Source organism: Hypomesus transpacificus, chromosome 17 (genome assembly GCF_021917145.1).
Source record: "Hypomesus transpacificus isolate Combined female chromosome 17, fHypTra1, whole genome shotgun sequence".
NCBI lineage: Eukaryota > Metazoa > Chordata > Actinopteri > Osmeriformes > Osmeridae > Hypomesus > Hypomesus transpacificus.
This window is the reverse complement of record NC_061076.1, coordinates 3,955,988-3,966,802: the sequence shown is the minus strand read 5'-3', so window position 1 is coordinate 3,966,802 and position 10,815 is coordinate 3,955,988. Positions and strand designations below refer to the sequence as shown.

At 43.1% G+C, this 10,815-nt stretch overlaps 3 protein-coding genes across 4 annotated transcripts; 1 reads left to right on the top strand and 2 right to left on the bottom strand.

The window, feature by feature from the left end:
• Nucleotides 1-340: 340 nt before the first annotated feature.
• LOC124479796 (zinc finger BED domain-containing protein 4-like) lies at nt 341-4,987 on the bottom strand. 2 transcript variants are annotated; one of them, XM_047038708.1, is made up of 4 exons: nt 4,449-4,987; nt 3,815-4,213; nt 3,014-3,701; nt 341-2,818 (listed from the first exon to the last, which is right to left on the bottom strand). In XM_047038708.1, exons 2-4 carry the CDS (start codon nt 4,203-4,205, stop codon nt 1,858-1,860), a joined length of 2,040 nt encoding a protein of 679 aa, XP_046894664.1. In that variant the 5' UTR covers nt 4,206-4,213; nt 4,449-4,987; the 3' UTR covers nt 341-1,857. The 2 variants fall into 2 exon arrangements, with proteins under 2 accessions (XP_046894664.1, XP_046894665.1); XM_047038709.1 differs by lacking the exon at nt 4,449-4,987 and having other exon boundaries at nt 3,014-3,688; nt 3,815-3,880.
• Nucleotides 4,988-5,696: 709 nt separating this feature from the next.
• litaf (lipopolysaccharide-induced TNF factor) lies at nt 5,697-7,583 on the bottom strand. The gene is made up of 4 exons (XM_047038710.1): nt 7,444-7,583; nt 6,750-7,019; nt 6,403-6,559; nt 5,697-6,258 (listed from the first exon to the last, which is right to left on the bottom strand). Exons 2-4 carry the CDS (start codon nt 6,949-6,951, stop codon nt 6,150-6,152), a joined length of 468 nt encoding a protein of 155 aa, XP_046894666.1. The 5' UTR covers nt 6,952-7,019; nt 7,444-7,583; the 3' UTR covers nt 5,697-6,149.
• Nucleotides 7,584-8,683: 1,100 nt separating this feature from the next.
• Nucleotides 8,684-9,613, top strand: snn (stannin). Its single transcript, XM_047038711.1, has one exon. The coding sequence runs from the start codon at nt 8,714-8,716 to the stop codon at nt 9,002-9,004; it is 291 nt and encodes a 96-aa protein (XP_046894667.1). The 5' UTR covers nt 8,684-8,713; the 3' UTR covers nt 9,005-9,613.
• The last annotated feature ends 1,202 nt before the right edge of the window (nt 9,614-10,815 follow it).

Here is a 10,815-nt window from a genome sequence, read left to right as displayed (position 1 = left end):
TCCTGACCTATAAAAAGCCTGACAGAGAATATCAGAAAGATGCACCTGATGGCATATGCCCATCTGGCATGTGTGTCTATGAGATGAATGTGTATGAGAGGCACATGAGAGTGCTTTCATTATTACATAAAGACTCATAGGTTCTGCTAAAGACAGATGGAAGGTTTATACTTAAAGTTCACGTTTAGAATGTTCAACCGTGCAAGAACTATCCTTACATGGACATGGTACAATTCTTTTGTCAAGATTTCGACCATCAAGACGTAGACGTACCATCAAGCCTAGTTGTTTTTCTTTCTAGCATTTCTTTTATTAGATTAAATTAGACAGAACTCTATTCATCCACGCAGGGAAATTCAGAAACCTAATCTACAACACAAGAACCTCTGTCAAAGCTACTATGTAATTATTTGTATGTTTTTGTCAGGCAAGTGAATATGGCTCATTAGGTTAACTCACCAGTATGCAGCCACTCTCAGCCTCACTGTGGTCAAGGGCAGTTTGAGCCAAATGTATACCTATTTGTAGCGGCCTCGCCTCAATTATATAGCTGTATTCAGTCCATGTAAACAAAATGCCATGTAAACAAATGTATATATTTAGCCCCCAACAAATAACTTGCTGGAATCCACATAAGTTGGGGACTTGCACTGTACTTTTCCTACTAATACATAACTAAACTCACTGACTGGTAGGACTTAATTTAATCTCTGTGATTCATGAAATATAATTTGCGTATCAATAGACAAAGCCATATTGATGTGTGATCACTCTTTGGTAACCAGTTATCTGCTCATATGAGGCCATTATAGATATGCTGAGCTGCTAGACTTAATAACATAATGCTCCAACAGCACTAGACCCTTCACATGCTGTGCATGTACAATTCTTCATAGTTTTTGTGTCAATATTTAACCTGCATTTAAAATGATCAAAGACACATTCTTAGACTGTATTCTGTACACTCAAAGACAATTTACTGTTAAGGACATTTTGTTATTGCACATCAAGTTTAAGATACACGGTAATGTAAAGTTAATGTAGCAGCACTATAAATATTACTATTGTCATTAAATACAACAATAAACAGGCTAAACTGGACCTGAGGCCTATTCTACGAAGCAAGTTTAATATTACACCGTTGCTGTTGCCAAAGGAAAGCTGGCAAATACATTGTGTAGCCTATTCCATTAAATGAGTGTGTTCCTGACATGTATTCTTATGCTGTTAAGCCCCATTCTTTCAACTGCATGACAGTGTTAAAAACTCTTGGAAACAAATACGGAACATGTATAAAAAGTCAGAGTCAGGTGGCTGAGTGGGTAGAGCATCGGGCTAGTAATCTGAAGGTTGCCAGTTCGATTCCCGGCTGGTGCACATTACGTTGTGTCCTTGGGTAAGGCACTTCACCCTACTTGCCTCGGGGAGAATGTCCCTGTACTTACTGTAAGTCGCACTGGATAAGTGTCTGCTAAATGACGAAATGTAAACGTAAAAACATAATTCAAACCGCTAAATAGGCTAATTTACTAATCTTATAAAGCCAACGAGTACAAGGCTTTTGATGTTTTAATCAGTCTCTGTTTCAGGATGATACTCATCTGATCATTTAACCCAGGGTTAAATCTGAAGTTCCTTTGCTAACCTTAAAACCTGCTTCGTAGTATAGGCCCCTGAAGTCAAAAGTAGTACATAACTATTAGCAGGAATAATTATTTTGTTCTTGACAACCAACAGTATAATCAGTAGAACTAGCTCAGTGAGACATTGTAATGCTGCCCTCTAGTGGTTACAATCAAATAAATTGATACGGTATCCTGTTGACTGACCACCTACTCACAAACTGACCACAAGAATTTAAACCAGCCCTTCGTTGAGCAGCATGATGTGTTCCACGGCGTTCATACTCAGACAACTCCTCCTCTTATTGAACACCTCCCCAGCCTTAGTGAAGAGGCGGTGGCAGGGCAGCGCTGAGGCGGGCACGCTCAGGTACTTCCTGGCCAGGCTGAAGAGGTGGGGGTACACCTTGCTGTGCCTCTCCCAGTAGTGCATGGGGTTCTCCCCGCGGTGCAGGTAGGTGTCGCTCAGGTAGCGCTGCACTTCCACCGCCGCGTCCGCCGTGCTGCTCTGCACGCTCTGCGTCTCGCCGACCTTGCTGTCGAACATCTCCCACAACCCCCCACTTTGGCAACCGGTGGCGGCACCACCGAGCTCGCTCGCGAGCCTCGCTGGCGTTGCCGTGGCGTCGTCCGCGGCCGTCTCCATCGTCCAGGTGGCGGTGTGTTTGGCGACGGGTGAAGCGGGAGAGGCGGAAGCCTTGGACGGGGACGACTGGGACTTGACAGAGTTGACCCTGATCAGGACAGCACACTCGGAAGTCAGCTGCTTGACGGCATCTTGAGCACAGCCAGGGTTCCCGAACGCCAGCACTTTAAACCGTGGGTCCAGGAGGGTGGCCAGGGCCAGCACGGGCTCCGACTCTACTGAACCGCAGCTGGTCTGCAGTGCCCTCTGCAGGTGGGAGGACAGCTGTGCAGCTGTGGGGTGGCTGGGAACAGAGGTGGAGCGCTTCTCCATCAGGATGACCCTCAGCATGCGGACCAGAGGGATGATCTTGGAGGCAGAGACGCGCCTCTCTGAGGCCAGCTCTCCAGTGGCCTGGTGGAAGGGGTCCAACACACCCAGACACTGGTGGATGACCTCGTAGTCAGCCGAGCCCAGGGGGCTGATGTCTGTGTCCAGAGTGCTGAGGGATGCTGCCACAGCCTCGCGCTGGTGGAACAGGCACTGCAGCATGGAGAAGGAGCTGTTCCACCTGAACAAAGTAATGCAAATACATAAACATACTTCTCAAGCATCTCCATCTATGGATTTTAAGCTATCTTAGCTGAGGCAGGCTACATCAATTAAACCTACCTACTCGCACAAGACCTACTAACCTAACCTATCCGAGGCCTACCTTCCTGCAGTAGATCTAGGCTACCACCCGACGCAAGGCCTATGAACCTACCTGGACTCCACCTCCAGTAGCAGCTTCTGGCCAGGGCGGTTAAGCTGTTTCTGCACCGCAGCTAGGCGCTCCTTGGCCACGGGGTTGGATTTGAAGAACGCCACGATAGTCCGAGCCTGCGACCGGATCTCCTGCAGCTCTGTGGTGGCCTCCATGGACATCTTCACCACCTGGTTCAGCACGTGAGCAAAAGAGGGCAGCAGAAGGACACCTAGCTTCTGCAGCATGGTGGACATGTTATCGCTGGTCTCTGTGACAAAGGCGGCTACTTTACTGTGGAGTCCCCTGCTGGCCACCAGTTGGTTCCTAGCCTCTTCCAGGTGGACAGCCTTGTGGTTTTCTGGCAGCCTGCACACCCCCAGGAGGAAGGTGCAGAGCTGGGAAGCCTCTGTCACTAGGTGGCCTGTCACTGAGACATAGGTGTTCATGCTTGTGGATGTCCAGGTGTCTGATGTCAGACTGATGAAGTCAGCACGCTCCACCTCTGAAGCCACACTGTCATTGATGATGTCACACTGTGAAGCCACCCGAGTCTTCAGGGCCTTCTTAGTGGGGAGGACATAATCTGGGTCAAGCTTCATAACAAAAGCAGAGAACCCTTCATCTTCCACCAATGAGCATGGCTGGCAGTCTTTGATTAGCATGTTGATGAGGGCGTCATCCAAGTCCTCTTGTCTGGTGGAAAAGGCTGAGACAATCAAGGAATACATAAAAAGAAAAAAGTGTCAACTGTCAAATACTATATATTTTTTGACAAAGTAAACATTTTAATGTTTTTGTTTCACTTGAAATAGGACATACTTAAGCCACCGTGTGCTGTCAAACTGTTGGGACTTAACGTTGGGTTAATCCCAGAAGAACTGGTCAATGGTGAGCTGAGTCCTATTGCGGTATTCGAGAACGTTGTGAAGGTTCCAGAGCTGTTAGAGAGCACAGGGAGGGTTCCAGAACCACTAGGGAATGTGGAGAGGGTTCCAGAACAGTTGGGGAACATGGCCAGGACCCCAGAACTAGGATTACTGGTGTTGTACCAAGCCTCACTGGGGTGTCTGGACCGCAGATGTCTGAGCATGGCCGAGGTGTTCTTGTTAAAGCTGAGGCATTGAGAGCAAAGGGAGCACTGGACTTTCCTGGGGTTCACCAGGGTGAAATGGTCCCACACCAGTGAGAAGGCTCTCTTAGCTTCAGTCATATTTTAGCCTGCAAAGCAAAAAACAAAAAGCTACTTTTGTAAATGTAATTAACTAACGCTACCAATAGGGGAAACACAACGGGATACTAGATAGCTAGCTCTTTCGTTAGCTTTAAAAACAAAGCAAAGGAAGCGTTTACACTGTGATACGACGACGTTTGATTGAATGCTGTAGCTATGACAAGTCAGTACAGTTAGACGATTTATATTACATAACTGGGGTAGGATAATCAGTGAACTTACCGTTTATAATTATTGTGAAACACCTAGAGCCGTTCCAGAGAATGGCTGTTCATTCATAAGCAAACACAGCGCAGTTTGATGACGTATGTTTGAATCTGGAATTCAACGGGTCACGGCCATAGTTAGGTCACGGCAGACAGATTGGCCAACATGTCTCCGTTTGACAGTACTGCTATCTGCGTAAACGCGTGAAACAATCAGTTTTGGGTTAAATAAAAAATAAAACGGTAGGCTACTTATTATAGAACAAGTCTATCGTTGAAATGGACTAGCACTGGTGATGACTGGTCACTGGTGGTGGAAAGACCAAGCATACAGGGACTAACCCTAAATCTGACATCTGTCTGACCGCCTGTTTGAATTCCTCAACAATGTAAAATATAATTATATACAGCTGTGATTTTGCTATGTTGTAAAAGAAGTGATTGTGGTAGGCAACAAATATTGCAGATGTAGGAACCTTTATTGTGAAAACCAACCATATCCGGGCTGCCACTTAATTTCTACGCGCGCACATTGTTAAACACCATCTGAAAAGTATGGATAAAGAAAAATACCTAGTAGATAAAAAACGAGCTTTCCCAGTAAAGGTTTTTTCGAGTCAACTAAGAGATGGTCAATGTTGCTACGGATACCAAGGAAAAATGGAATGTAATATAAAAAACCTGTGTCAAGCCAAAAGTAGTACACTTGTAGTGTCTGTTATTTGGATGCAAGGAACAGTGCTAGAAATGATTTCGGAGAACTCGGCGCGCCTTTTGGATGAGACGGGGACTTTTGTTGTGAACGGAGTCAGAAATATTCCCAAAGGCAAATCAGATTTATGTCAAGGTGAGATTATCTTTTGCTCGCCTCTTTGCTGTTTAACAAGCAACGTAGCTAGTTTTGTGATCTTTGTCTTCCAGGGGAGTATTTTATGGTGATGGGTGTCATCCAAGCACTCTCTCCCGAACCTGTTTTGCGTGGAGTTAAGATGGCTAACCTTGGTGGACTTTCGGAGATGCACAGAAGAATGTGGAAGTTTGAGGTGGAAGACATTCAGAAAGTGCTTACACAATGATGCCTCTGTGGGGAGTTTTCTGCTAGACAATTTACATGAATTTAACTATATTTTGTTGCCTCTTCCAGGTGGATGTTGTTTTCAAGCCTCTTCCAGGTGGCTGTTGTTTTCAAGTTATGTTAAAGAGTATGGGAACAGTTCCCATACTCTTTAACATAACTTGAAAAACATTAAGACACACACAAATGTATATGTAAACTATGTAAATTTATTTGTGCTTATCGGAGTTACATCATAATAAAATCTGAACAATGTGTATACTCATTTTTGTTCCATTTGTGGCAATTGACACAATCGCAAAATGGGTTTTTATACATTTGTCTTTTGGTGGTTGAGGAGGCCAAACATAAAAACTACTATAACTTAGACTATTACTGATTAAGCTTATGGCAATAACTGTATTTTGCTACAACAGACAGACATGACTTAAACTATGTACAGTCTTTCATAATGAGATAAAAATACAACAAAAATAATGTCCACAACACGAATTACAATGATTGGCTTACAGTGAATTATGATTATACATTCTCATCCCTATCATGTTACACATTTGGACTCAAATGACTCATTTAAATTAACAAATTTTAAGGTGAGTCGACTTCGGCCTAGATGTGCTGTTGGATGTTAAAAACATGTTTTCAAAGTCGCTTGTAGACCCCAAGGGGTTTGCTGCAGTTGGGACACCGATGTGTCACATCTTTTAAACCATCCAGACAGAAAGGAATCAGGCAACATCCATAGATACAACTACAAAAATAGAAGATTGCATTATACATCGTTGCACACGTCAAATGAAAAACACTTCAGAAGATCACAGTGCAACAAACTGCAGTGCAAGCTCATTAAAAGTTCTGTAGCGGGACTCGTGTATTTGGACATTGTTAACCCTACCCGAAAATGAACAGACCGGCACAAGTGAGCCAGGCCATTGTTCCAGCGTTGTGTTCCAAGCGAGTGACAACCATTTGGGCACATGCAGGACAGTGTGTCTGCACTGGAAAATCCCCATACACCACACCAGGCTGCACGTAAATGGTCTGTACTGACACTAGGGAACAAAGAGTGTTAAACATGCAGGCTTAAAATGGGACACTGCTCCCATTAACATGTCAAATATAATAGTTCATTATTAATAGTTCAATATCCAGAGCCAGGTAACAGATCATATGTGGGTCAAGAGGACTGGCCATGAAAAGCTCTAATAGTCTGAAAGGTACAGACTATGGAAGAAGGATTACCTATTGGACTGATAGGACTATGGGCTGGTGGTGGATATGCTTGACTATGCACTTGTGTTGGGTATTGTTGGTGTGCCGTCTTGGTGTAGGCTGGAGGAAGCCCAGGACCATGTGTATACTGAGGAGTCATTGCTTCTTCATAAGAGGGTGGCTGAAGGTGGCCCCCAAAATCAGCTGTCTCCAGCGGTGGTGCACTTGCCATGTTTACAGAAGCTATTCGAACAAATTCAGCTGTCTCCAGCGGTGGCGCACTTGCAATTTTTACAGAAGCTATGAGAACAAGATTTCCAAGAGAGAAAAACAAATGGCCTTAAGTATGAATATATGTAAATCAATGAGGCTGGATAGGATATTCGTACCCGACAGCTGTGACCAGTTTTTAACCTGAAACCAAACTAGAGATCCATGGAACAATTTCCTAGTAACCAGCTGGCTCCTACTAGCCTGCTAGCTATATAGTAATACAACATTATCAAATGTTAAGCCAACATAATGTATAACACTCAGCAAACTTACGGTAAAAAAAATGCTAGCTAGTAATGTTAGCTAGCCAGGCATTTTGCGTTAAGGTATCGTTTGCTAGCTAGCGTTATTGTTAACTTGGTCAAAGAAAAAATCTAGTACTGTCAAAGCCAATCAGCTATCACTAAAATGTAGCTACAATTTGGTTAGAATAAACCATAGCTTGACTTGCCTTTAACTCAGTTCCGATCGCTGCTACACTTCCTTTCCTTGACAAGTATTTGTTTACAGTCGATCAAAGCCTGACGTGGAATGAAGAGGTTCTCATTTACCAACTTCCTCTTTGCTTGACAAGTACGTCCCATGCCTGCTTGCCTTCTTCAAAATCATTGGAGTAGAAGGTTCATGGGGTGTTTACTTTGATCTGATCATCCAATCATGTATTTTAAGTACAGCTGCAAGAGAACAATAAGTGCACTCGGTTTGAAACCCTGAGAGAGCCAGTTATAGTCCAAGTTCCAAGGAGTTGGACTTTTAATTATTTTAAATTGGCAAGAGCAATTGACAGCCATGCGATGAAAAACGGCGAAACACATCGGTCTTTGCCGGCTAAGTTGCAGTCCAAATATAAACCCCAGTTTATTCTCAACTGTTTTGGCCAACGATTTTGTTAAACTGATGCTCACCTAGTGTGCCGCCCGCGAGCTCTACACTCACATAAAGCCGCTGGTAGCATTGACACCTGTAAAGTAGGTAGTAGACCGTGCTGTGAAAGGTGTCGTTACATCTACATAAGTATTTTGCTTACCGTCAGATATCTATATCAAGGTAATTTCCTGCACACTGTAAGATTGTCTTAATTCTGCTACAGTCGGACATTCACACGGAGACGCATCATAGACCAGCTGGCATGCATAAAAAGGCAAATACGAATTCGGAGAAGCTCTCGCAGTCATGAAATATCAGTATACTTGTTAAACATACGTCGACATACCAGATTTATCGATGCAAGACCACCGTTAATGGTAAGCAGTGCTGTTTTTCATGGGCTATTCTAAGTTATAAGCTATGGCTAACTCATATTGATGATACTTGAGTACTAGCATAGTGGTGCTCAACCCTGGTCCTCAGTCAGGGACCCCCCGTCCTGCACGTTTTATGTTTCCCTCTTCCAACACACCTCTACAAATGAATGGTCGTTACCAGGCTTTTGCTGAGCTTAATAACAATCCATATATTTTAATCAGGGGTGTTGGAAGAGGGAAACATCTAAAACACGCAGGACGGGGTCCCTGAGTGTTTTATGGGAATGAAACAAATAGGGCCTATGAAATCAATCAGATATGATCTTATAATAGTGATTTATTCCCATGCTTGCTTGATGTCTTTCTCTTATTTTTCTATGTTGGGCAACGTCAATATGATGTGGTTAAATCGGCTAAGATAATTCAGGTTTAATTCTCTGTTTTAGGTACTTACCTAGCTACCTTTCTGTTAACGATATGCCAATCGTGGATCACAGCCCTACCACTGGGGTGGTTACAGTCCTCGTAATCCTCATAGCTGTCGCTGCTTTGGGAGCGCTCATCTGTGGATGTTGGTGCTACTTGCGCTTGCAACGTATTGGCCAGTCAGAGGATGAAGAAAGCATAGTGGGTGAGGGTGAGACTAAAGAGCCCTTTCTCATGGTGCAGTACTCAAGAGACCCTCACGCTGAGCACAAATCAAAGCTCAATCCTAATGGTGAGAATCACAGCCAACTGAGCCATCCATTTGTGGTGAAATTGCAGTAGGCCTATGCTATTGCACGTGATCTGTTCATCACAACAATTAACAATGACAAGCCATGCGTTTCCTTGTTTGTCTTTGTATCGCAGGCTATAAACTGAATTCATTGAATCATGTGAAGTAACGTTTGACAGTTGAGTTTGTGTTGGTTTCCAAAATGGATTTTAAATTGTGAGACTTCTGAAAGGCCAATGAAGTGGACATACGGCCAATGTGTATCACTCGAACCTAACGCATACGATGAGTTAAATGCCATGCCTTGATTTTATAATGGTTTGCTTTGTATTAATAATTAATCTGTGAAAATGTGTACAGTTATGACACACTACATAGTTTGTGTAGAATACTTGGACTAGTCTATTTACAAGCATTGTTTATCTCTAGTATAACCTAACGTGGGCTATTGCATGCACCATAAGAACTATCAAGTTATCAAGTTGATGCAACTGTAAATTCCTATTCATGTTTCTCTGCATGTTGTGTTTCCAAATAATGCACATGATTTAACTTCACTTATTTGAAGCCGTTTGCCTGGCAAAAACAAATCCAGAAATAAAAGTTCTTCAAAATGGTTGGGTTTCAGTCATCTATGAAAGAAATACAGTGCCCTCCAAAAGTATTGGAACAGTGAGGCGAATTCCTTTATTTTTGCTGTAGACTGAAAACATTTGGGCTTGACATCAAATAATGAACGTGAGACCAGAGATCAACGTTTCAGCTTTTATTTCCAGGTATTTACATCAGGATCTGATGCACAACTAAGAAAATATCACATTTTGTTTGAATCCACCCATTTGTCATGTGATCAAAAGTATTGGAACAGATATACTTAAAACATATTTAAGTGAATAAGACTTAATATTTAGTTGCAAATCCTTTGCTTTCAATAACTGCAGCAAGTCTGTGACCCATTGACGTCACCAAACTTTTGCATTCTTCCTTTTTGATGCTTTCCCAGGCTTTCACTGCAGCCTCTTTCAGTTGTTGTTTGTTTTGTGGGGTTCCTCCCTTCAGTCTCCTCTTAAGCAGGTAAAATGCATGCTCTATAGGGTTTAAGTCTGGAGATTGACTTGGCCAGTCTAATACCTTCCATTTCTTGCCCCTGATGAACTCCTTTGTTGTTTTGGCAGTGTGTTTTGGGTCGTTATCTTGCTGCATGATGAAGGCTCTGCCAATCAGTTTGGTTGCATCTTTCCTTAAATTGGCAGACAAAATGTTTCTGTAGACTCCCGAGTTCATTTTGCTGCTGCCATCATGTGTTACATCCTCAATGAAGATTAATGAGCCCGTCCCAGAAGAAGCCATGCAAGCCCAAGCCATGACATTACCTCCACCGTGTTTCACAGATGAGCTTGTGTGTTTGGGATCATGAGCAGTTCCTTTCTTTCTCCAAACTTTAGCCTTTCCATCACTTTGGTAAAAGTTAATCTTTGTCTCATCAGTCCATAAAACTTTGTCCCAGAATTTTTGAGGTTCATCTCTGTACTTTTTGGCAAATTCCAGCCTGGCCTTCCTATTCTTCTTGCTAATGAGTGGTTTGCATCTTCTGGTGTAGCCCTTGTACTTTTGTTCATGAAGTCTTCTGCGAACAGTAGATAGTGATACCTTCACTCCTGCCATCTGGAGGTTGTTGCTGATCTCACTAACAGTTGTTTTAGGGTCTTTCTTTACAGCTCTCACAATGTTTCTGTCATCAACTGCTGATGTTTTCCTTGGTCTACCTGTTCGACGTCTGTTACTTAGTACACCAGTAGTTTTCTTCTTCTTCAGGACATTCCAAATGGTTGTACTGGCTATGGCCAATGTTTCTGCAATG

What these genes read in the sequence shown, in the direction of transcription:
- snn (XM_047038711.1), top strand. Translation starts at nt 8,714, where the DNA reads ATGCCAATCGTGGATCACAGCCCTACCACTGGGGTGGTTACAGTCCTC.
- litaf (XM_047038710.1), bottom strand. Translation starts at nt 6,951, where the DNA reads ATGGCAAGTGCACCACCGCTGGAGACAGCTGATTTTGGGGGCCACCTT. An exon ending in TAGTCCTATCAGTCCAATAG is followed by an intron (nt 6,560 to 6,749) that starts GTAATCCTTCTT and finishes TTTGTTCCCTAG; the next exon opens with TGTCAGTACAGACCATTTAC. An exon ending in GCCGGTCTGTTCATTTTCGG is followed by an intron (nt 6,259 to 6,402) that starts GTAGGGTTAACA and finishes CTATTTTTGTAG; the next exon opens with TTGTATCTATGGATGTTGCC.
- LOC124479796 (XM_047038708.1), bottom strand. Translation starts at nt 4,205, where the DNA reads ATGACTGAAGCTAAGAGAGCCTTCTCACTGGTGTGGGACCATTTCACC. An exon ending in GACAGCACACGGTGGCTTAA is followed by an intron (nt 3,702 to 3,814) that starts GTATGTCCTATT and finishes TGATTGTCTCAG; the next exon opens with CCTTTTCCACCAGACAAGAG. An exon ending in CTACTGGAGGTGGAGTCCAG is followed by an intron (nt 2,819 to 3,013) that starts GTAGGTTCATAG and finishes TACTTTGTTCAG; the next exon opens with GTGGAACAGCTCCTTCTCCA.